Here is a 24942-nt window from a genome sequence, read left to right on the forward strand (position 1 = left end):
GAGTGTCGTGCTTTGATCTCCCTGAAGCTGTTACCTCATTTCTTTCTAAAAAAAATGTTCTCACTTTCACATTGTTACAACTGACACCAGAGACTCTGGACACTTGAATTTAAATGTGAAAGCATAATAACCTAAAAATGATACTGCAGAGAGCAGGAAGTGGCATCTCCACCAAACCAAGCAGGCAGGTCTGCATCCACACACAGCTGGCAGCTAATGCCTGGGAACACATTTTAATGACCATTAAATCAGTGTGATTTTTACTTTAGCACAGCAAAAAGCGCCTGTTAGTTTATTGCAGACCTGGAATGTAAATGTGCCTTTGAAGCAGCTGTGTCAGCTCCTGTTGGTTCAATGTGCTGCAGGATAATAATAGTGCACGTTTGAGGAATGTTTTTTACTTTATTTAACACAATTCAGGGGGCTACATGCTGGACTTAGAGGACAGAAGCAAAGTATGGCTCTGATGCCGATTCCAGTGTGTGTGGTGTCGATACCGTGGATGTCCGGATCGTTCTGCCCACCTTACAGCTCAAAGACTTTGGAGAGCTTCAGATGGAGTGGACTGAGGACGACATCGCCACCATGCACAGCTGTCGCAGTCCTGATGTCAAACCGCTCATGAGCCAAGAACTCAACTGTTGCTCGGAGGTCCAAAGTCCTGTCTTCAGATGAAAGTGAATTTTGCGTATCATTAGTAGGATGAAGCTCCCAGAGCAGGGATGTCAAACTTCTAACACTGTGGGGCCGACCAGTGAAACTCTTCTTTCTGTGAGTCTTTATCTTAACATAAGACGTCCAGTCTCAGCGGTACGCATCAGTTTCTCTGCATGGTGAACAAATCTGTCAGCACGACTCTTTGGGATTAAACTGTAAGAAATATATGTTTAAATAGAATAAAAATGTGGTGCTCGGACTCTAAGTATAGTACTGTAGTTATAAAACAGGAAGTATTTGTTAACAAGGGTTTATTATTATTTGTTTTAACTTATTTTAAACTGAAATTTCTTTAGTAGAAAGTGAACAAATGGAACTTTTATGTCATTTAATTGTTTATCTGCTACTAAATTACTATGCGTAGTAAGCATGGCCATGGGGGAAGTGTTAAAATAAGCTTATACACTACATTTGAAACTCCAAAACTTTACACCATCCTTCACATTTTCCAAAGCTGTCCACTGGGCTCTACCGGGGTCTTTACCAGGCTGATTCTGGCCCCTGGGCCTTATGTTTGACACCCCTTATCTGGAGCCTGGAAGAGGAAAGGAGAAGCCAAGGTGCCTGAAGTCCAGTGTGAGGTTTCTGTAGTGTGTGATGACGATGGTGCTGATGGTGGTAGATCAACGGGTCCGTAGTTAAAGCAGCATCCGCCTGCAGATGTCAGAGCTGCTACAGACTCGGCACCTGCCCACAGAACCAAAACGATACCAGATCAACATCTCCATCACCTCAGATTGCATTAATAACTACACCATGTTTAAATCAATCCCCCTCCCTGCTCACACTGTGCTCTGAGTTTCCCTAAACCACTGCTAAGCTGAGAGTCCCTCCTCATATTTCATGTTATTAGTCCGATTTTGGAGGATTGTTATTAAATATTCATGTTTGAGGTATTAAATTGGCAGATGTAGTCATTTCCAGAAACTGGAGAGAGGAGGAGCAGCTCCACGGGGGGGGGGGGAGAAGTGAAAGTGAAAGTGCTGGACTCCATTTTGGAGCCGACAGAGGAGCAGAAGGAGCGAAGCAGGGTGATCTCAGCATAATGATCATTATTCTGCTGTCAGAGTGTCTCCGTGGGTGAAGCAGGGAAACAAAGACGGAGCTTTTCATCAGGCGGAGGATTCAAAAAGCTGTTTCACTCCCGAAACTGACACGTGTCCTTCTTTCACTCTCAGACTGAGGGAACATGAGTGATTTGGCGGAAGAAGAGGACCGAAGCTGCCGGCCTCTGAAGAGAAACCACCCCAAACATCATCCTTGGGCTGTCAGCGATCACCCCGGAGCCTGGGATCTAAAGTAAGACCCGGTTTTTGCCCAATGCTCATGCTGCTGCACCCGGAAGGGGCATTGGCATCGACTTCAACAGCAGGAAATTAACTTTGCACAAAATTATTTTCTGCCTCTCTTTTTTTCCATATTTTTCAATTAACCTAAATTTGACAACAGCATATTAAAACTGCAAATTCTGTGTTAAGTGTGCCACCCTAATATTTTGGTTGCCCCCATATGGCCACCAGTATGAAAGAAATTCTGGTTGCACCCCTTTAATTCAGGCTCACACGAAAGGTGGTGTTTGCCATCATTTCCCCCAGAGTGGATCGACTGACTGCCCGCTCCGGTCAGAGACATTACCAGAGGAGCGGCTGATTATATATATCATATAAGAGCAGAAACCAGCACGGATGCTGAATATCAGCCAAGAGAGAAATGCTGCACCGCTGCTCTGCGCTGTCGTTAATGTAACATCTGCATGTTAGAGTCCTTTGAACTTTACACTGCAGCTCAGCCTTAAACTTGATCCATTTAAACATTAACTCAGGTCCAAGTAGCGTGATGAGGAGACGTGGAAATCACTTTAGGTCAGTTTGAACAGATTAAAATGAAATTCTTTGACTGACACTCGAGGCCCTCCATAGATCACCGACTGTTCACAACAAATTATATAAAACACATCAGATGTTTAAACTGAAGAAAGCTACAATCTTTAAAAAAAATGAGCTAATTCTTAACTAATTTTTTTTAATTCTTGACAGCAGCAACATGTCTCTAAGTTGCCACAGGGCCATGTTTATCCTTCTACTGTGTTCTACTATGAATTTAAAAAGAAAATGAGAGAGATTTGTAAGTCATTCCACTTTTTTAAATTTACATTTTACAATTTTTGATTTATTCTACATTTGTGCACAGACAGAGAACGGCGTCTCCAGGATCCGACTGTTTGTCCATGAGGAGTGACATTTCCATAGAAGCCCCTCCAGACTTAAGGAATCAACCTGGACCCTCACACACAGAGTAAGACTCGGTTTGTGCTGTAAACAGAGGTGAAGGTTACTCATGTTGAAAACTAAGAATGCATTCCTATGAACACAGCAAAGCTTCAGTGATGACGTTTAATAGACTAAAAAGAGAAACTTGTTTAACGAGCATCAACATAAACTCATGAATAAAGGAGTTCTTGCAGTTCTATGTGCATCTAATAAAAAACAGGAAGGTTCCAGTTTATTATCTTTGTGTTTCCAGAGGTAGGCAGCACAGACACAGAGCAGAGTCTCCAGGATCCGACTGTTTGTCTATGAAGAGTGACTCCTCTAGGAAAGACCCTCTAAACTTCAGTAATAAACCCGGACCCTCACACACAAAGTAAGAGACCACTTCTTCTGAGAACAGACCTGATGGTTAACTTTCAGATTGAAGAACAACGCTTTCTTAAGCAGAACTATTAGTTCAGATGTAAGGCTCTATTATTGATTAGTTATGAATTATTAAATCAACATTCGAGTTGCATTAAAGAAATCCTGAACTTTAATCCAGTTAATCTGATTCTGACACAATAAGAGCAATTTGTGATTTATTCTACATTTGTGCACAGACAGAGAGCGGCGTCTCCAGGATCCGATTATTTCTCCATGAAGAGTGACATATCCAGAGATGCCCCTCCAGACTTAAGGAATCAACCCGGACCCTCACACACAGAGTAAGAGACCACTTCTTCTGAGAACAGACCTGATGGTCAGCTTTCAGAGCAAAAAATGTTTTTTAAAGCAGAACTATTAGTTCACATATATCTCTCTATTCCAGGAAACTTTTTATTGATTATATTAGATATATATATATATATTATATTTGAGTTATATCTGTCTGATAGATTACATTTGTTCATGTAAATGAGGAGTTTTCCTCACATACACTGGAGGTTTTCTGGGATCTGTAGTAGACCTGATACTTTACACCTTATAAACCCTTAAAAAACTGCATATGCTGCAGAACTGAAGAAGCCTCTTGGATCAGAAGTGAAACATCTCCATAAAAAAACTTAAAGAAGTCCTGTTGCCTTCTCTTCAAGCTCCTAAACTACCATGACCTGGATGACTGAGAAACTACACATACGTTTAATCAGATGCTCACTTGAAATAAAAACCTTCTTTCTCCTGTTTTTCTGTTCACATGGCTGCAGACACATCTGGTCAGCGCCCAAACTGAGATAAAATTCAAAATGAGGAGTTATTTACCAGTTTGAGGATGTTGTCTTTGTACTGTAGTGTAAAGGGGATTGAGCTGATTTATATTTTACACAGTTTTAGAGCTGTCTGTGCGAGCTATAGACCCACCTCACACCTTTTTTTGCCTAAGGTCTTTGAAAATGTTGTTTTTAAGCAGCCTGCTGAGCATCTGTCAACAAACAATCTGTTTGAGCCATTTCAGTCTGTTTTTAGACCAAATCACTCCACAGAAACGGCCTTAATCAAAGTGGTAAACGATCTGTTGGTGAATGCAGACAATGATCGCACTTTACTTTTATTACTTTAATGATCTACGTGCTGCCTTTGACACTATGGATCCCTGTATTTTATTGCATAGGCTAGAACATTTTATTGGAGTTACAGAAATTTTTTTATCGTGCCTGAGATCCTACCTGTCTTAAAAATGATCTCTCTGAGACCTGTGCAGTGAGGCATGTTTATGTCGACAATATTTTCACGGACCGGCCTTTAAGGTGTCACGGATAAATGCAACAAAATGAAACCAGTACTGGTACCAAAAAAACCGAAGATTTTTTCATAAGACACGGGAAAAGACCCAGGGAAACCAAGTTACCCATAAAAACGATAAAAAATGACGATAAAAACACTGAAAACCATAAATTTCACACCCGAGCCTCAACTCTCGCAGCCCGGTACCAAATGACTCACGGACTGGTACCGGTCCGTGGCCCGGGGGTTGGGGACCGCTGCTTTAGTCCTTTTAATCTGATTCTGACACAATAAGATTATTCTACATTTGTGCACAGACAGAGAACGGCGTCTCCAGGATCCGACTGGTTGTCCATGATGAGTGACATTTCCATAGAAGCCCCTCCAGACTTAAGGAATCAACCTGGACCCTCACACACAGAGTAAGACTCAGTTTGTGCTGTAAACAGAGGTGAAGGTTACTCATGTTGAAGCAGGAAGAAAACTAAGAATGCATTCCTATGAACACAGCAAAGCTTCAGTGATGAACTTGTTTAACGAGCATCAACATAAACTCATGAATGAAGGAGTTCTTGCAGTTCTGTGTGCATCTAATATAAAAATCAGGAAGGTTCCAGTTTATTATCTTTGTGTTTCCAGAGGTGGGCAGCACAGACACAGAGTGGCATCTTCAGTATCTGACTGGCTGTCTATGAAGAGTGACATATCCAGAGATGCCCCTCCAGACTTAAGGAATCAACCCGGACCCTCACACACAGAGTAAGAGACCACTTCTTCTGAGAACAGACCTGATGGTCAGCTTTCAGAGCAAAAAATGTTTTTTAAAGCAGAACTATTAGTTCACATATATCTCTCTATTCCAGGAAACTTTTTATTGATTATATTAGATATATATATATATATTATATTTGAGTTATATCTGTCTGATAGATTACATTTGTTCATGTAAATGAGGAGTTTTCCTCACATACACTGGAAGTTTTCTGGGATCTGTAGTAGACCTGATACTTTACACCTTATAAACCCTTAAAAAACTGCATATGCTGCAGAACTGAAGAAGCCTCTTGGATCAGAAGTGAAACATCTCCATAAAAAAACTTAAAGAAGTCCTGTTGCCTTCTCTTCAAGCTCCTAAACTACCATGACCTGGATGACTGAGAAACTACACATACGTTTAATCAGATGCTCACTTGAAATAAAAACCTTCTTTCTCCTGTTTTTCTGTTCACGTGGCTGCAGACACATCTGGTCAGCGCCCAAACTGAGATAAAATTCAAAATGAGGAGTTATTTACCAGTTTGAGGATGTTGTCTTTGTACTGTAGTGTAAAGGGGATTGAGCTGATTTATATTTTACACAGTTTTAGAGCTGTCTGTGCGAGCTATAGACCCACCTCACACCTTTTTTTGCCTAAGGTCTTTGAAAAAGTTGTTTTTAAGCAGCCTGCTGAGCATCTGTCAACAAACAATCTGTTTGAGCCATTTCAGTCTGTTTTTAGACCAAATCACTCCACAGAAACGGCCTTAATCAAAGTGGTAAACGATCTGTTGGTGAATGCAGACAATGATCGCACTTTACTTTTATTACTTTAATGATCTACGTGCTGCCTTTGACACTATGGATCCCTGTATTTTATTGCATAGGCTAGAACATTTTATTGGAGTTACAGAAATTTTTTTATCGTGCCTGAGATCCTACCTGTCTTAAAAATGATCTCTCTGAGACCTGTGCAGTGAGGCATGTTTATGTCGACAATATTTTCACGGACCGGCCTTTAAGGTGTCACGGATAAATGCAACAAAATGAAACCAGTACTGGTACCAAAAAAACCGAAGATTTTTTCATAAGACACGGGAAAAGACCCAGGGAAACCAAGTTACCCATAAAAACGATAAAAAATGACGATAAAAACACTGAAAACCATAAATTTCACACCCGAGCCTCAACTCTCGCAGCCCGGTACCAAATGACTCACGGACTGGTACCGGTCCGTGGCCCGGGGGTTGGGGACCGCTGCTTTAGTCCTTTTAATCTGATTCTGACACAATAAGATTATTCTACATTTGTGCACAGACAGAGAGCGGCGTCTCCAGGATCCGACTGGTTGTCCATGATGAGTGACATTTCCATAGAAGCCCCTCCAGACTTAAGGAATCAACCTGGACCCTCACACACAGAGTAAGACTCGGTTTGTGCTGTAAACAGAGGTGAAGGTTACTCATGTTGAAGCAGGAAGAAAACTAAGAATGCATTCCTATGAACACAGCAAAGCTTCAGTGATGACGTTTAATAGACTAAAAAGAGAAACTTGTTTAACGAGCATCAACATAAACTCATGAATAAAGGAGTTCTTGCAGTTCTATGTGCATCTAATAAAAAACAGGAAGGTTCCAGTTTATTATCTTTGTGTTTCCAGAGGTGGGCAGCACAGACACAGAGCAGAGTCTCCAGGATCCGACTGTTTGTCTATGAAGAGTGACTCCTCCAGGAAAGACCCTCTAAACTTCAGTAATAAACCCGGACCCTCACACACAAAGTAAGAGACCACTTCTTCTGAGAACAGACCTGATGGTTAACTTTCAGATTGAAGAACAACGCTTTCTTAAGCAGAACTATTAGTTCAGATGTAAGGCTCTATTATTGATTAGTTATGAATTATTAAATCAACATTCGAGTTGCATTAAAGAAATCCTGAACTTTAATCCAGTTAATCTGATTCTGACACAATAAGAGCAATTTGTGATTTATTCTACATTTGTGCACAGACAGAGAGCGGCGTCTCCAGGATCCGATTATTTCTCCATGAAGAGTGACATATCCAGAGATGCCCCTCCAGACTTAAGGAATCAACCCGGACCCTCACACACAGAGTAAGAGACCACTTCTTCTGAGAACAGACCTGATGGTCAGCTTTCAGAGCAAAAAATGTTTTTTAAAGCAGAACTATTAGTTCACATATATCTCTCTATTCCAGGAAACTTTTTATTGATTATATTAGATATATATATATATATTATATTTGAGTTATATCTGTCTGATAGATTACATTTGTTCATGTAAATGAGGAGTTTTCCTCACATACACTGGAGGTTTTCTGGGATCTGTAGTAGACCTGATACTTTACACCTTATAAACCCTTAAAAAACTGCATATGCTGCAGAACTGAAGAAGCCTCTTGGATCAGAAGTGAAACATCTCCATAAAAAAACTTAAAGAAGTCCTGTTGCCTTCTCTTCAAGCTCCTAAACTACCATGACCTGGATGACTGAGAAACTACACATACGTTTAATCAGATGCTCACTTGAAATAAAAACCTTCTTTCTCCTGTTTTTCTGTTCACGTGGCTGCAGACACATCTGGTCAGCGCCCAAACTGAGATAAAATTCAAAATGAGGAGTTATTTACCAGTTTGAGGATGTTGTCTTTGTACTGTAGTGTAAAGGGGATTGAGCTGATTTATATTTTACACAGTTTTAGAGCTGTCTGTGCGAGCTATAGACCCACCTCACACCTTTTTTTGCCTAAGGTCTTTGAAAAAGTTGTTTTTAAGCAGCCTGCTGAGCATCTGTCAACAAACAATCTGTTTGAGCCATTTCAGTCTGTTTTTAGACCAAATCACTCCACAGAAACGGCCTTAATCAAAGTGGTAAACGATCTGTTGGTGAATGCAGACAATGATCGCACTTTACTTTTATTACTTTAATGATCTACGTGCTGCCTTTGACACTATGGATCCCTGTATTTTATTGCATAGGCTAGAACATTTTATTGGAGTTACAGAAATTTTTTTATCGTGCCTGAGATCCTACCTGTCTTAAAAATGATCTCTCTGAGACCTGTGCAGTGAGGCATGTTTATGTCGACAATATTTTCACGGACCGGCCTTTAAGGTGTCACGGATAAATGCAACAAAATGAAACCAGTACTGGTACCAAAAAAACCGAAGATTTTTTCATAAGACACGGGAAAAGACCCAGGGAAACCAAGTTACCCATAAAAACGATAAAAAATGACGATAAAAACACTGAAAACCATAAATTTCACACCCGAGCCTCAACTCTCGCAGCCCGGTACCAAATGACTCACGGACTGGTACCGGTCCGTGGCCCGGGGGTTGGGGACCGCTGCTTTAGTCCTTTTAATCTGATTCTGACACAATAAGATTATTCTACATTTGTGCACAGACAGAGAACGGCGTCTCCAGGATCCGACTGGTTGTCCATGATGAGTGACATTTCCATAGAAGCCCCTCCAGACTTAAGGAATCAACCTGGACCCTCACACACAGAGTAAGACTCAGTTTGTGCTGTAAACAGAGGTGAAGGTTACTCATGTTGAAGCAGGAAGAAAACTAAGAATGCATTCCTATGAACACAGCAAAGCTTCAGCGATGAACTTGTTTAACGAGCATCAACATAAACTCATGAATGAAGGAGTTCTTGCAGTTCTGTGTGCATCTAATATAAAAATCAGGAAGGTTCCAGTTTATTATCTTTGTGTTTCCAGAGGTGGGCAGCACAGACACAGAGTGGCATCTTCAGTATCTGACTGGCTGTCTATGAAGAGTGACATATCCAGAGATGCCCCTCCAGACTTAAGGAATCAACCCGGACCCTCACACACAGAGTAAGAGACCACTTCTTCTGAGAACAGACCTGATGGTCAGCTTTCAGAGCAAAAAATGTTTTTTAAAGCAGAACTATTAGTTCACATATATCTCTCTATTCCAGGAAACTTTTTATTGATTATATTAGATATATATATATATATTATATTTGAGTTATATCTGTCTGATAGATTACATTTGTTCATGTAAATGAGGAGTTTTCCTCACATACACTGGAAGTTTTCTGGGATCTGTAGTAGACCTGATACTTTACACCTTATAAACCCTTAAAAAACTGCATATGCTGCAGAACTGAAGAAGCCTCTTGGATCAGAAGTGAAACATCTCCATAAAAAAACTTAAAGAAGTCCTGTTGCCTTCTCTTCAAGCTCCTAAACTACCATGACCTGGATGACTGAGAAACTACACATACGTTTAATCAGATGCTCACTTGAAATAAAAACCTTCTTTCTCCTGTTTTTCTGTTCACGTGGCTGCAGACACATCTGGTCAGCGCCCAAACTGAGATAAAATTCAAAATGAGGAGTTATTTACCAGTTTGAGGATGTTGTCTTTGTACTGTAGTGTAAAGGGGATTGAGCTGATTTATATTTTACACAGTTTTAGAGCTGTCTGTGCGAGCTATAGACCCACCTCACACCTTTTTTTGCCTAAGGTCTTTGAAAAAGTTGTTTTTAAGCAGCCTGCTGAGCATCTGTCAACAAACAATCTGTTTGAGCCATTTCAGTCTGTTTTTAGACCAAATCACTCCACAGAAACGGCCTTAATCAAAGTGGTAAACGATCTGTTGGTGAATGCAGACAATGATCGCACTTTACTTTTATTACTTTAATGATCTACGTGCTGCCTTTGACACTATGGATCCCTGTATTTTATTGCATAGGCTAGAACATTTTATTGGAGTTACAGAAATTTTTTTATCGTGCCTGAGATCCTACCTGTCTTAAAAATGATCTCTCTGAGACCTGTGCAGTGAGGCATGTTTATGTCGACAATATTTTCACGGACCGGCCTTTAAGGTGTCACGGATAAATGCAACAAAATGAAACCAGTACTGGTACCAAAAAAACCGAAGATTTTTTCATAAGACACGGGAAAAGACCCAGGGAAACCAAGTTACCCATAAAAACGATAAAAAAATGACGATAAAAACACTGAAAACCATAAATTTCACACCCGAGCCTCAACTCTCGCAGCCCGGTACCAAATGACTCACGGACTGGTACCGGTCCGTGGCCCGGGGGTTGGGGACCGCTGCTTTAGTCCTTTTAATCTGATTCTGACACAATAAGATTATTCTACATTTGTGCACAGACAGAGAGCGGCGTCTCCAGGATCCGACTGGTTGTCCATGATGAGTGACATTTCCATAGAAGCCCCTCCAGACTTAAGGAATCAACCTGGACCCTCACACACAGAGTAAGACTCAGTTTGTGCTGTAAACAGAGGTGAAGGTTACTCATGTTGAAGCAGGAAGAAAACTAAGAATGCATTCCTATGAACACAGCAAAGCTTCAGTGATGAACTTGTTTAACGAGCATCAACATAAACTCATGAATGAAGGAGTTCTTGCAGTTCTGTGTGCATCTAATATAAAAATCAGGAAGGTTCCAGTTTATTATCTTTGTGTTTCCAGAGGTGGGCAGCACAGACACAGAGTGGCATCTTCAGTATCTGACTGGCTGTCTATGAAGAGTGACATATCCAGAGATGCCCCTCCAGACTTAAGGAATCAACCCGGACCCTCACACACAGAGTAAGAGACCGCTTCTTGTCTAAATAGTTGTTAATGTTAATTACAACACAGAGCTGTTGACATTTATTTGTCCATTGTCCAATCGTATTAGCAAACTGTCTAAGCTTTTACTTTTATAGAGATTCACATTTGATTATTCAATGAAGTGCATTTGTTTGGAAGCCCCTGGATGATACGTACCCTCCTAATCCCTATGGAAGCAGTAAGGGTGTACATAGATTTTCAAAGGTCCTGTGAAAACATTATTTTCATTGTAATTGTATACACGAAGCAGGATGCAATTCACTTATGTCTCCAAGACATAAAGTCCTGAATGTAACTTTTCTCCTGATACATTCTGACTTTTTAGTTTGGTCTACTAGTCTTTTGCTAAAGCTTAGTCGTCCTGTCGGTATACAAACTGTAGTTTGGCCTTTTTAAAAACTTGTTGTCTCAGCTGCAGCATATATTGTCCTAAAAGCTACTATCCAGCATTAATGGTGCTTTAACAGATGTGGAAGTTACCCATGCACAGATGCACTATTGTAGCTGTGCTCCGGTGCACTGATAAAAAGCCAGAGGGTTCCTCTGCTCTGTAGCAGGGACCATAGCGTCAGTGATTGGTCAGACTGTACAATAGTTTTTGATTTTCTTTCAATAATCCTGCCAAATCAAAACCAATAACATAAAGCTGTCGGTGAGGGTATTAGCATTAGGGCACATGGATGACTTTACTAATCATTACCTCATTTACATGTGTGATTCTGTTGAAGCAGAAATACAACAGAGGTGTTGTATTTAAATATGATTCAATAATGATATTTTTCTGTAAGCCAGCATGTCATTAAACTTTGATATTTATGACACTTCTGCAGACAGTGCTTCACTTCATGCAGGGACTGGTCTGCTTCATCAAAGCTGCCCTCCTGGCACCACTCAGGAACCACAGCTGGAGTCCAGGCAGCCTGTCAGAGCAGCTTGATACCAAGTAAGACTGAACATCTATTTGCTGGTAGATTCATTTCTGAAAACTGGAGTTTATCTTCTTGTTCAGACATTTAAGAGTTTTCTTATATTGTGTTTTCCTTCTTTTCAGTTGATGGTGGTTTGCAGAAGGTTTTAGATGATCATAAGCTCATACTGAAGAGGAAATGTGAACGTGTGACTGAAGGAACTCATGAAACCGAAGGAACCCTCCTCAACAGGATCTACACTGAGCTCTACATAACGGAGGGGCGGCCTGAAGATGTGAACACGCAGCATGAGGTGAGGCAGCTTGAGACACCTTCCAAGATCACCCTCGAGGACACTCCAATCAAGTGCCACGAGATCTTTAAAGCCTTACCTGACCAACAAACAGATATCCGAGTCGTTCTGACAAATGGCATCGCTGGAGTTGGGAAGACCTTCTCGGTTCAGAAGTTCACTCTGGACTGGGCAGAGGGCTTGGAAAACCAAGACATTAATGTGGTGGTTCTGCTCTCATTCAGAGAGCTGAACCTGATCAGCGATAAGCAGTACAGTCTTCTGGAGCTGCTCCACGTTTTCCATCCAACATTAGAGAAGGTCACAGCGGAGAACCTGGATCTCTGTAAACTTTTGCTCATCTTTGATGGCCTGGATGAAAGCAGACTTTCACTGGATTTCACCATAACAAAGGTTATATCAGACGTCACACGGAAGTCATCAGTCTGTGAGCTGCTGACAAACCTCATCGAGGGGAATCTGCTTCGCTCGGCTCTCATCTGGATAACTTCCAGACCTGCAGCAGCCAATCTGATCCCTTCTAGATGTGTCGACAGGGTCACAGAAGTACGTGGATTCACGGATGAGCAGAAGGAGGAGTACTTCAGGAAGAGACTGAGTGATGAAGAACGGTCCAGTAGAGTCATCTCCCACATCAAGTCATCTAGGAGCCTCCACATCATGTGTAGAATCCCAGTCTTCTGCTGGATCACCGCTACAGTCCTTGAAGACATGTTGACTACAGAGCAGAGGGAAGAGCTGCCCAAGACCCTGACGGATATGTACTCACACTTCCTTCTAGTTCAGATGAAGAGAAAGAAGCACAAATATCATGAGGCACAAGAGATGGCACAGGAGGTAGCAGAGGCTGATCGGGAGGTTCTTCTGAAGCTGGGAAGGCTGGCATACGAACATTTGGAGAAAGGACGCATCATGTTCTACCAAGAAGATCTGGAGGAGTGTGGTCTGGATCCCGATGAGGCCTTGGTGTATTCAGGGGTTTGTACAGAAATCTTCAAAAGAGAGTGTGTGATCTTCGAGAAACCAGTCTACTGTTTTGTTCATCTGAGCATTCAGGAGTTTCTGGCTGCCGTCTACATGTTTCACTGTTACACCAACAAGGACATAGAGGTGTTGAAGCAATTCCCGGGGACAAAGTGGGACAACACAAACAGTGACACATCTCTGGATGTCTTTCTCAGCAGAGTCATGGACAAGTCCCTCAAAAGTAAAAATGGCCACTTGGATCTGTTTGTTCGCTTCCTTCATGGCCTCACTCTGGAATCCAACCAGAAAATCTTAGGAAGTCTGCTGGGCAAGGCAGAGATCACTCCAGAAATCATCCAGAGAACCGTTAACAGCCTCAAGGAGAAGAAAACAAAAATCGCCCCCGACAGAAGCATCAACATCTTCCACTGCCTGATAGAGATGAACGACCTCTCGGTATCTCAGGAGATCCAAGAGTTCCTGAGGTCAGAGAACAGATCAGAGAAGGAGCTCTCTGAGATCCACTGCTCAGCTCTGGCCTACATGCTGCAGATGTCAGAGGACGTTCTGGAGGAGCTTGACTTGAAGAGGTACAAGACATCACTGGAGGGACGACTGAGATTGATCCCAGCTGTGAGGAACTGCAGAAAGGCTCGGTAAGTCCAGGTGGAAATTTCTTTTGGAGTCAAACGTAGTATTTGACTCTACCAGTGTATCATTTGGTACCGATGTGAAACTAACGGCAGTATGTTCAGTAAGTTCAACTCCATAAAAAGTGGTCAAAAGCCGTGTCCAAATTCATGGGCTGCATCCTCCTGAGGACCCGGCCTTCGCAGTCTACGTGGACTGGGTCCTTCGAAGGCCGGGTAGGCCAGAAGTGAGCGAACTTTAATCTCAGCCAGACCAATTAACTCACGAACAAATAAAACACTGAAAAAAGCCAAACAATAACATTTTTAAACTATCTAAGTGACTTATGTTTAACCTGAGTAGCGAAAGACCGCGCTGGGTTTGAAAACGAGTTTGCTGTTCTCGCCAGCTCTAGTGAGCCTTGAACCCCGGCTAGCTATCGAGCTGGTGGGTAACAGACGTCTCAGAAAACGTCGGAGCACTTTTACAAATATGTGATATCTTAAAAAACTGAGCAGATATTTGAAGTTTACACAGCTACATTCTCACCTGAAAATATCTTAAAAGTTTATTTTGTGACCCAGAAAGACTAATAATAAAACTTAGTAGCTGCCGCCATTGTTGGAAATTGGAATTGGCTGGGCCGCACTATGAATTCTGGGATATGGTGGACCACAAAGGATACACCCAACCCATCCTTCAAATCTGGGGAAAAGGAGGACGGATTTGTCGGCCTCATTTGTCGGAGTCTACGACTTCAGACAGCCTTCGTCACATCGCTGTGATGCAATCGGCCAACAAATGCGGCCTCAGGAGGATGCAGCCCATGAATTTGAAGAAGCCCAAAGTCACATTAAACGCAGTGGACAATAACATTTTCCTGAAAAAGATGGCCTCTCGATATCTTTGGGGAATCTGATGTGTAGCAGACTGCGGACTGTATGGGGTCTATAAATGTATTGTAACACATTTTGTTGTATGTGTATTAATGTGTGTGACAGACTCCCTGGCTGTGAGCTCTCAGATACTCACTGTGAAGTCGTGGCCTCAGCCCTGAAGTCCAGACCCTCCCACCTGGTACATCTGGACCTGAGTGAAAACTACCTGAAAGACCCAGGAATGAACCTGCTGACTGGTGGACTCAAAAGTCACAACTGTAAACTAGAGAGTCTGAAGTCAGTTCATACTTTAAATTCAAAAAATAATAATAATTCTTCCCCCAAGTGTTCAGTGATCAGATTTTCACAAACATATAATTTAATATCTAATATCTCAATATGTTTATGACTAACACTAATGACTATAGAATATTTGAATCTACAAAGAGTCTGAACCCGTCTTTTCCTGCTGAAGATCGAGCCAAATCCAAGCTCATCAATAACATAGTTTGACTCTCAGGCCTGTTTAATAAAAGGTTTGAGATTGTGAACACTAAATGTTCTCAACTAGGAGCTTAAACTGTTTTGTTCTGTGTCCAGTTTGAGTTCATGCAGGTTGTCAGAGACCAACTGTGATTCTCTGGTCTGTGCGCTCATGTCCAACCCCTCCCATCTGAGAGAGCTCGACCTGAATGACAATAAGCTGCAGGATTCAGGAGTGGAGCTGCTTTGTAATTTTCTGGAGAGTCCAGATTGTCGACTGGAGGCTCTGAGGTCAGAGTTTTATTCTATTCTGGTTTCCTGCTTTTCAGTTGATGGTGGTTTGCAGGATTAGGAAATGTTAACACACTTAAAACCTAAAATACGATTTGATTGTAAAATATGTTATTTAGGTGCTCTTTATTTTTCATTTAGGTTGAGGATCTGCAGATTGTCATCCCACAGTTGTAGTTTTCTGGTCTCAGCTCTCAAGTCCAACCCCTCCCATCTGAGGGAGCTGGACCTGTCTGGAAACAACAAGCTGAAGGATGATGGTGTGCACTACCTGTGTGATTTTCTGGGCAGTCCAGACTGTAGGCTGGAGATTCTAAAGTCAGTCAACATTTTTCTTTTCCACTTCCTCAGTTTGAATCACTGCATCTATTTGCCTTTATTTTGTTTTTGCGTTGCAGTTTTCTAAACTTCTCTATGTTAAATTTTCTTCTTCTCTGAACACATTATTATCAAACACCTAACTTTGTGAAGCGGGAGTTTGTTTTTCTAAACCTGTTTTATTTTTTATTCAGACTGTGGGAATGCAGATTGACGAGGGACAGCTGCCATCCTCTGGTCTTAGCGTTGAAGTTGAACCCCTCCCATTTGAGAGAGCTGGACATGAGCAACAACTACTTGAAGGGTTATGACGTGACAGCACTGATTTATCTTCAGAAGAATCCAGACTACAGACTGGAGACGTTCAGGTCAGTAGGAGGTTGTTATTAATCTGCTTCAGCCTCACCAATCAGCCTGTCATAGAAGTCCCCTCCTCATGATCTCCCCTTTATAGATTCTATAGCCTTCAGGGCACTTTTCTAAATATTCAACATTAAATTTGTCTTGAGTGAAATCTGCTGAGAAAAAAGACTTGAATCCATTGAATTCAAATTTATTTATGTCGCATCAAATCATAACATCAGTCGCCTCAAGGCATTTTATGTTGTAAGGTAGCAACCCCTCTGTAATACAAGCATGCAAGTCTTTGAACTCAGCATGCTTAAGGAAACATGAGAGCTGAGGAAGCTGCTATGCTGCTCATGTGCTGCATCAGTGACTGACAGCTGACTGCGTGAGTCTCTGTAAACACTAACTTATCACCTCAATTGTTTCTCTTTTCAGGTGGGAGTCACCGATGCGTAAGTGAACGTATGTCCTCGTGTGCAGAGACGCTCTGATTGTGGCCATATTGTTGGGACGTAGACATTCATCCAGCAGCGACTGACAGAAGAGTGAGAGGAAGTGTAGATGATTGTCAGCGCTGCAGAGTGGACTGCACCGTTTTCAGAAACCAAACCTTCTACACAGGCTGCGATACACTGGGATCCTTTCTAAAGCTCCTCCGTTAACACTCTTTGGAAATCCAGTCTGGGATCAAATCCACCGTTTGTACATTTCTTCAAAAGAATATTCAAATCAATTTTATTTATATAACACCAAATCGCAACAACAGTTGCCTCATGGTGTTTTATATTGTAAGGTAAAGACCCTACAATAATACAAAGAGAACAGAGAAAACCCCAACAATCATATGACCCCCTATGAGCAAGCGCTTTGGTAACAGTGGGAAGAAACACTTACTTTTAACAGAAAGAAACCTCCAGCAGAACCAGGCTCAGGGAGGGGCGGGGTCCCTGAACACTGTTTATCATGGCCTATATCCCACCAACATATATGACTATATTTGTCAATAAACTATTAGCTGCACAAATCCCGCCCAGTAACTCCGGTGCCTTAGTGACTCACTCTCTTCCTGATTGGTGGCATCATTCAAATCCCGCCCAGTAACAGCTGCAGGTCTCAGGACGACTGGGTGACAGTAGACAGATGATGCGATGATTAGAGATGTGATTTTATAGAACGTGTTTGTTGCTGTTGTTTGCATTTAGCTCAATGATAATGATGGCTGATAAATGTTTACTTATTTCATGGTCTGCGGCCTTTTAAAAACAAAAATCTGATCTGACAGAACCTTTAACCTTAAACAAATTTCCCGCGCGTGGGACTAATAAAGGTTATCTTATCTTATCTTATGTCAGGTGACTTGGCTGGGATAACAAACTAAAATAAACTTAAAATACCAAATCAGCCCGTCACACATCTTGTATGTAGCGTGGTTCAAAACTGACATAACCAGGTCACCTGTCTCAGCTCCGTTAAGGTGGACTGTCCTGTGGTGCTGTAAACTCTACAGAGCACTACAATACACAATGTTTACAAACACCAGTATCACTTTATCAGAAACACCAGTATCTGTACTTTTAAATTATTTGCCATTTTTGCCTTTATTGAATAGTGAAGACAGACAGAAAGCAGAGAGAGACACAACGAACGGCCACAGGCCACTGCATCTGTACTTTCACTTTCAGTGTTTTTTTACAGTTAAAGTACAAAGTTATCTGCACTCTCCCACCAGAGTAAATTTATTTTTGCAATAAGAGTCAAATGTAAACATAATAAGAAAGAAAACAGTAAGCGTAGTAGCAGAAATGTGCTCACAGTGCTGCAGTATTTAACAGGGCCCACCTGTTATAAATGCCAAAAGCTGGGTTGTGTGGAAGCTTGTTCCTGCCACTGAAGAAACTCGTTTTCCACATCAGTAAGTCATAATTTCAGTTTACGGTTCGAGTTCAAAGTGTTTTTGTTGTCAGTTTATAATTTTCTCAGTGTTTCGAGTCTGAGCCCAACCTGAACTGTAATTTCAATTTAGATAATAACCTGAAAATTTGACTTACAGATGGAAAAAAGGGAGTAAACATGCATCTTTTTTGTTGATATTGTTGTTGTTTTGTCTTTCACTGATGTTAAAATAACCGTTACCACATAGTCACCTACTGACTGTGTTTTATTGTATTACCTCTGACAACCTGTTTTGTGTCCTTGTTTCTTGATGCTCGTTTGTGCCTTCAATACAAAAATGTTAAAATACATGAGACAGCCCAGACTCAATAACCCTCATCCACAAATACATTTTTCTAGACGATCAAATTCAGATTAATAGTGCTCCCAATGGGACTACACATAACAACAGCAGAAAAATGTGCATGGATGTTTAAAAAACCACATCATCAGTAAAGAAAGAACATCTGGTTGCTGTAGTTGGGTTTGGCTGCAAGATAAATATGTTTTCATTAGATTTAAAGCCATTTTTGATAACATGCATTATTATTGCTGTAAAAATGTGCACAAAAAGTCACGAGCAGCTGCTGGATGGAGGAAAATATTATGAGCTCTACCCGATTAACATCTAACCGAAAGGAGAAAAAGTATTTCAAAAGCTGCCCGCTTTGGCTTCACCTGCTGTGGGGATGCCAACAGCTTGTCTCCTGTCGTCTTTCATCAACATGGTGCTACAAACTAAAGTTAGAAACACAGCTTGCATCAGAAGAGTGCTTGACCAGTAGCAGAGGCAGCTAGTCCTGTTTGCTGAGGTGATGGAGGAGTGAGCCAGTCGAGCGGGAAGACTCCTGCATAAAAAAAGCTCCAGGCGTCACACGAGGCCTCCGTAAACAGGCTGTTAAAAAATAAAGCTGTTTTTAAAATGGGAAACAACCTTATTTATGGGAATGCAGCCAAATGTCTACTTTATATTTATCTTTGTAGTTTTTACAGCATTTAAGTGCAAAGCATAAATGTATGTTTACACTACACCTGTCATTTGAATAAAAAATAATTTGAGACAGAAAATACAGGAAAAAGTTTTGAACTTTGTGAAAGAGTCAGACTTCACAGAACGTGAACCTCAGGAGCGTTTTATTGTGAAAGATGCAATATTTAGCTTATCTCAACTGAGATGAGATTTGTTGTTTGTTGGCTTTTTGTCTGCTTGTTGCTCTCAATTAATTTTTTTTATTAAAGAAATGTTTTTAAAAACTTGCAAAATAAAAAAACTGACACATGAAGCACCTTGTAAACCCCCTTCAGTATAAAAACTCATCCACACTCACTTTCCAGAGTAAAAATGTGAACAGAAAACAGCAGCGCTAAGAATCAGTGGCATTTCCCTTTAATGCAATGTTGCAGGAAAAAAATGAAATCACCACAGCAAAGAACAAAAAAGCAAAAAATTAACACAGCAAACCTGCGATTGCAAACACTGCATTTCAATTAAAAAGAAGAAAAACTAAAACGCTTCATAACACAGCTCGTTGCATCTCCTTTCAGTGTTTATGCAGCAAACTCAGTTCATATTCGAATGATTTTCACCTCCTGTAACATAAAAAGTACAGTTATGACAGGATGAGTTTAAAACAACATTTGAAAGGTTTCGGCTCCTGAAACGAGTGAGCTCTGTGGCACTTTAATTACACACGGCCGGCTCTTTAAAAGCCACATTTTAGCCTCGAAAAGAGTTTTATGCTTGATTTAGCGTTGATGCATATTTCAGTACAAACTTCACAAACGCAGTTAAGACTGTAACATTTCATTGGTTTCCAATGTGTGGCCAGAGTCCACTAAAAGAGTCCTACATTGAGTATAGAGGGACCGTGTAATGATAATTATCTGTATTCCTGTTACACAAAGTTATGTGTATTTTAAAGTTTTTTGGGTCTTTTTAAATATTTGTAGCTTTTACCACCTTGGAAAGCTCCTTCACAAAAGGTATAACACATACTCAACGAAAAAGGCAAATGAACAGCTTTGAATCTGTCTTCTGTCGTAACTTCTTGAGGTCAGCTGACCAGTAATATATAAAAATAACGCACACCAAGTGAAGTGAAAGGTTCAAACTTTTGGCATTTCCACTCCACAAACAGCTTAAATGTCTTAGTGTTTGGGGTGTTTCCTTTGTTTGCTGGTCCAGAGTGTTTGATCCTTTTATTTTAGCACCTGTAAAAAAAGATCATGTGATGTGACTGAAAGCTTGGGTCTGTTTGTGTCGGTTATATTTTTCTGTAACACTTCATGAAATGGGAGTTACACCTGGAAAGTTTCTGTAATAACGCCTCCTTCGAGCGACTGCATTTATGTTTGGAAAATTCAGTTTTAGTCCAAGAGTGCAATTTTTAGAAAACTGCACCAGATTGGCTGTAACCTGCTCTGATGTCTCAAACTTGGACCGTTTGCCCTTTTTTCTAGCTGACTTTTACCCAGTCTGAAACACGTCACCTAGGAGACCCCTGGAGGCATCCCAGTTTAGATATATTCATTTTATTGATGTACAGTAGTAGTTACCTGCTGGTTGTAGGGGGCCATCATAAGTACAGTCCTGCTATTCGTGCAGGGAAGCACCTTGTTTGAGAAAACGAGCGCGGGCACGTAAACTTAACCCTGAAACACAGCGGCTGCTTCTCTTTGGTGAAGTTTTGATCCACCTTTCACAGCGGGAGTGTTTCAGAAACAAGAGTTTAGTCTTCAAAGGATCTTTTTTTTGAAAATGTATCAAATTCTTTATGCTGTTGCTGTCTCTGACTTCCTGACCTAATCGCCTGCTCTGTGCTGCTTAACTTTCTTTTAAAAACAGACTTGAGGCGACCCTGGAAGTCACGTCTGATGGAATCACAGCTGTGACCATTACGGGTTAACCTGCAAGGTAAGAAGACTAATCTGACTGTGTGTGTGCGCCACAGATATCAGCAACATTTAAAAAAGATGGTTACTGAAATGTCTTTTAAATACACACACAGTAGTTATATGGACGCCTGTGCTGATTCTGACCGTTTTCTGGACGTTTTTCTTTGAGACAAGTTTTTTGTCCCGTTTCATCAACTACGATTATCCCTAATTGAAAATAAAGGACGGGAATTCAAATAATTCTTAGACACTTCTACTTAAACAGTAACATGTTTGGTCATTAACTGCACACACACACAAAAAAGGTTTTCTAACTGTTAGGGGAAACGTTTTTTTGCCCAAAGTTCAGTTCAGATGCATAAAATGTGGGATTTGACCCTGACGTCTGTGAGCCGCTTCACTCGAACACGAAGCTAAACGGTGAGTCTGGAGCGTCAGAAGTCGGAGTCGTCTGTCGCCGAGTTATCAGCACCGGCGGAGACTTCAAAAGTCTGCAGGCGGCTTTCATTAGCCTTCTGCTCAGTCATCTTCTTCTTGTTGTGGTTTCTGATGTGCACGCTCAGACCGCGCTCAGTCATTTCGTAGATCTGACACTTGGCGCAGTAGTATGGCGACACCCCGACGTGCCGGAACTGGTCGGCGAGGTACGACACGAGCGTCTTGAAGCCTTTGTTGCAGATGTCACAGCGCGGGATAACACCTGGATGCTCCTTCTCCAGGTGCTTCTTCAGGCCCCACCTGGACCCTTTGAACCCCTTCTTCTCCTCCGTGCCGGCTTCCTCCTCGGCTGCGCAGAGGCGGCAGACGAACACGGCGTCCTGGTTGGCGTGGCGCCTCGTGTGCGCGTCCAGCTCGATCTGAGTGCGGAGCGACTGCTGGCAGGAGGTGCAGAAGAACGTCTTCTTCCCCTCCATGTGGTGCATCTGCTTTAAATGCACCGCCAGCCCAGACGCCCTCTTGAAAAACTTGCCGGGCGGCGGGCACATCGTGCACACCAGTTTCTTACCTGAGCCCGAGTTCATCTCCATCACGTCGCTGTAATCCTCTCCCAGCGCCAGCACGCTCTTATTGCTCACCGTGAACTCTTCGCTTTTGATCTCCTCTTCCTCGGTTACCAACCTCCTCTTCTGGCTCACCTGAGGTCGCAACCTCGCCGGTCTGGACGGCAGAAGAGCTCCGGGGTTCTCGCTGACCACCGGAGTTTTAACAATCGGCTCTTTTGCTGGGAGCGACCGATCTACGGACATCGTGAACTGGTAACTCTCCCCCTCCTCTTCAGGGTTTGAATACTCGATGACGTAGACGCCGTCATCGTCATCCTCTCCCACGACCTCGTCCTCCGCAGGCAGCGAGCACTCCACCTCGTAGAACACCTTCCCGTCGACGTGCGACTCCTCTTCAGCGATGTGAGTGTCGTCTATTCTCACGACTGTTATCTGGTCCATCCCGCCGGCGCCATCCCAGTTTTTGTTTCCGGCCATGACCGAGGATGATGATGCTTTTCCTGCACCTCCGCTTTGAACGGTCGACTGCTTGGAAGCCGTCTGAAAGGAGAAAAATGTATTACATTATAACTTCCCGCAGCAAACAGATAAAATACTACAGAATGAAGGCATAAAAAGTCTTTCTTAGATATATCAATAAATCAATACCATATACACAGTATTTCCTGACAGTAAATATTGGTTTGTGACTGGCGTCCTCGTTCTGCTCGGCGTGGCAGCTCATGAAACAATCCTCCACCTGCATCACATCCTGGTTAGAGAGCAGCTCCATCTCAAAGAGCAGAACAAGGACTAACATCACCCAAGACGGTGAAGTCAAAGTCAGTCTGACCACAGGATCAGAGTCTGGCAGTCACAGCAAAAGCACTCTGATCAGCCTATTGTTGGAAAAACGGGAGACAGGAAGGGCCGATGCAAGTTTGTCAATAGTGAATCAACTTTCAAAATAAGAGCATATGGGAATATGTGATAGTGAACTGACTGAGATGCTGTCTGAAATTGATAAAACAATAAAAATAAATCTCAAAACACACCTGAGTGGTGTGCTAGCTTGGAACATGCTGGACTCATAACATCATTTTGTGTGGAAGAATACTCCTATAATGTGTGAAAGGCCCCTTTTTATGAGAGCGCACTCAGAGCCTCAAGGACAAAGTCTGGTTTAGCAGAGAAAGTCGATAACTGCCCTTGTGACACCCCTCATCTCTGACTCGGGGTTTATAGGTAAACTTTCTTCATCCCTCTGGGCAGCCCACCAAAGTCCAATGTTAAACACTTAACATTTATTCATAAATACTAAATATTATCCAAGTTTTATTTTTGTTTGGAGTGACCAGGATGGAAAGACTTAGAAATAAAAAGATCAGAAGGAGAAGAAGTTAGAGACACGAGCCTGAGGTGGTTTGGACATGTGCAAAGGAGGAGAAAGGATGTTGAAGATGGAGCTGCAAGGGAGGAGGAAAAGAGGAAGACCTCTGAGAAGAATCATGGATGTAGTGGAGGAGGACATGCAGGCAGTTGGTGACACAAAGGAAGATCCCAGGGATAGGGTGGGATGGAGCAGCTGAAAGATGTAGGTCTGCACGGTGATGGAGCTGAATTTGAGTAAAAGCAGTTCCACTCAGACTCAGCAGGAAACATATTATTAACTAATGATTAATGAATATTAATATTACATGTCCAGGTATTTGTTCGTAGTTTTTATCTGTACATGCTTGTATGCTACTCATTCATTGATGCAGGTATGCATTAACATATAAATAGACAATAAACAAGAAAATTATTGTTCATAATACAATTATTATATTATTATATATAGTACAATAACTACTTGTATTATTTACAAAATCTGTAATTGTGTTTATTATGTCAAATAATCATTTGTGATTACAGTAAAATACTTCCGGTATAACTGTAAGCATTTTACTGTTTATTTATGTAACTGCACAGCTCTTGCCCATAATTCATGCAATTGCCATTAAGACCATTTTTTCTATTATAATATTTTAATTTTCACATACATGTAGATTATATTAGCTAATATTATAATTTTTCATTATAATTTTGTATTCCTTTTTTATAAGTGCACGTTTAAATGTTTATTTTGATCATTCCTGTTATAACAAGACTTCCATTCAAAATGTTCTGTTTTAAGTAGAAGTGAGACGTGAGCAGCGACACTTCACATTTTAACGAAACATTTTTTCTCTAATAAATAATCCGCCACGACCTATTTTTCTGCTAAAGTCTTTTCTGTTTATTCTTTTAAATAACAGCAAGAATAGAGTCAACATTCAGCACGACCCTGCTGCCGAAGTCAGCCATCACAACCATTAGCTTAGCAACGAACAGCTAATCAGTAAATAGGGGCAGCTCTGAGGTTCAGATTTCTCCACTATGAACTAGTTGGCTCTTTAACATTAAAGGAAAAGAGTTGAACTGCATGCACAAATGTTCAGATACAGCTAATCGTTCACCTTTAATCGATGCAGATGGTCAGATTTCCTGCAGAAAGCTAGCTGAGCCACAAAAAGAAAACACACAAAAAGACGTGTGTTTTCTTTCAGGACAAACTAACGAGCTGAAAACACATGACAGAGCGCCCCCTGGAGCCCTGGGTGTACTTTAAAAGTACCAGCAGTCAGCGAAAAACAGTTCAGTAAAATACTGTACAACAGACGATACTGTACGATAAGATACAAGATACCCCAGAAGGGACTCAGTTACGTGTAAACTAATAAATAAAGTCACATAAAATGAGCTTAATAAGTTAAAATGTCATAATAATAATAATAATAATAATAATAAATATAAAAAAATAGACATTTGTAATTTAGTAAGGAGCTCGGGGTAAATTTAAAAATTACATTAAAATGGA

At 41.4% G+C, this 24942-nt stretch overlaps 2 protein-coding genes across 2 annotated transcripts; one reads left to right on the forward strand and one right to left on the reverse strand.

Moving 5' to 3' along the window:
- Positions 1-1681: 1681 nt before the first annotated feature.
- Positions 1682-19447, forward strand: LOC146380742 (NACHT, LRR and PYD domains-containing protein 12-like). Its single transcript, XM_084939989.1, has 20 exons — positions 1682-2016; positions 2908-3012; positions 3241-3360; positions 3590-3694; positions 5009-5113; positions 5331-5450; positions 6765-6869; positions 7108-7227; positions 7457-7561; positions 8876-8980; positions 9198-9317; positions 10633-10737; positions 10955-11074; positions 11929-12041; positions 12150-13941; positions 14917-15090; positions 15394-15567; positions 15709-15885; positions 16080-16253; positions 16669-19447. Exons 1-20 carry the CDS (start codon positions 1907-1909, stop codon positions 16691-16693), a joined length of 4074 nt encoding a protein of 1357 aa, XP_084796115.1. The 5' UTR covers positions 1682-1906; the 3' UTR covers positions 16694-19447.
- Positions 19448-19536: 89 nt separating this feature from the next.
- On the reverse strand, positions 19537-24641 carry LOC146380743 (uncharacterized). Its single transcript, XM_084940164.1, has 2 exons — positions 24542-24641; positions 19537-22604 (listed from the first exon to the last, which is right to left on the reverse strand). The coding sequence occupies exon 2, from the start codon at positions 22539-22541 to the stop codon at positions 21495-21497; it is 1047 nt and encodes a 348-aa protein (XP_084796290.1). The 5' UTR covers positions 22542-22604; positions 24542-24641; the 3' UTR covers positions 19537-21494.
- Between the last annotated feature and the right edge of the window lie 301 nt (positions 24642-24942).

The sequence above is a fragment of the Perissodus microlepis genome, chromosome 9 (genome assembly GCF_051167445.1).
Source record: "Perissodus microlepis isolate ML-2025 ecotype Zambia chromosome 9, ASM5116744v1, whole genome shotgun sequence".
Classification (NCBI taxonomy): domain Eukaryota; kingdom Metazoa; phylum Chordata; class Actinopteri; order Cichliformes; family Cichlidae; genus Perissodus; species Perissodus microlepis.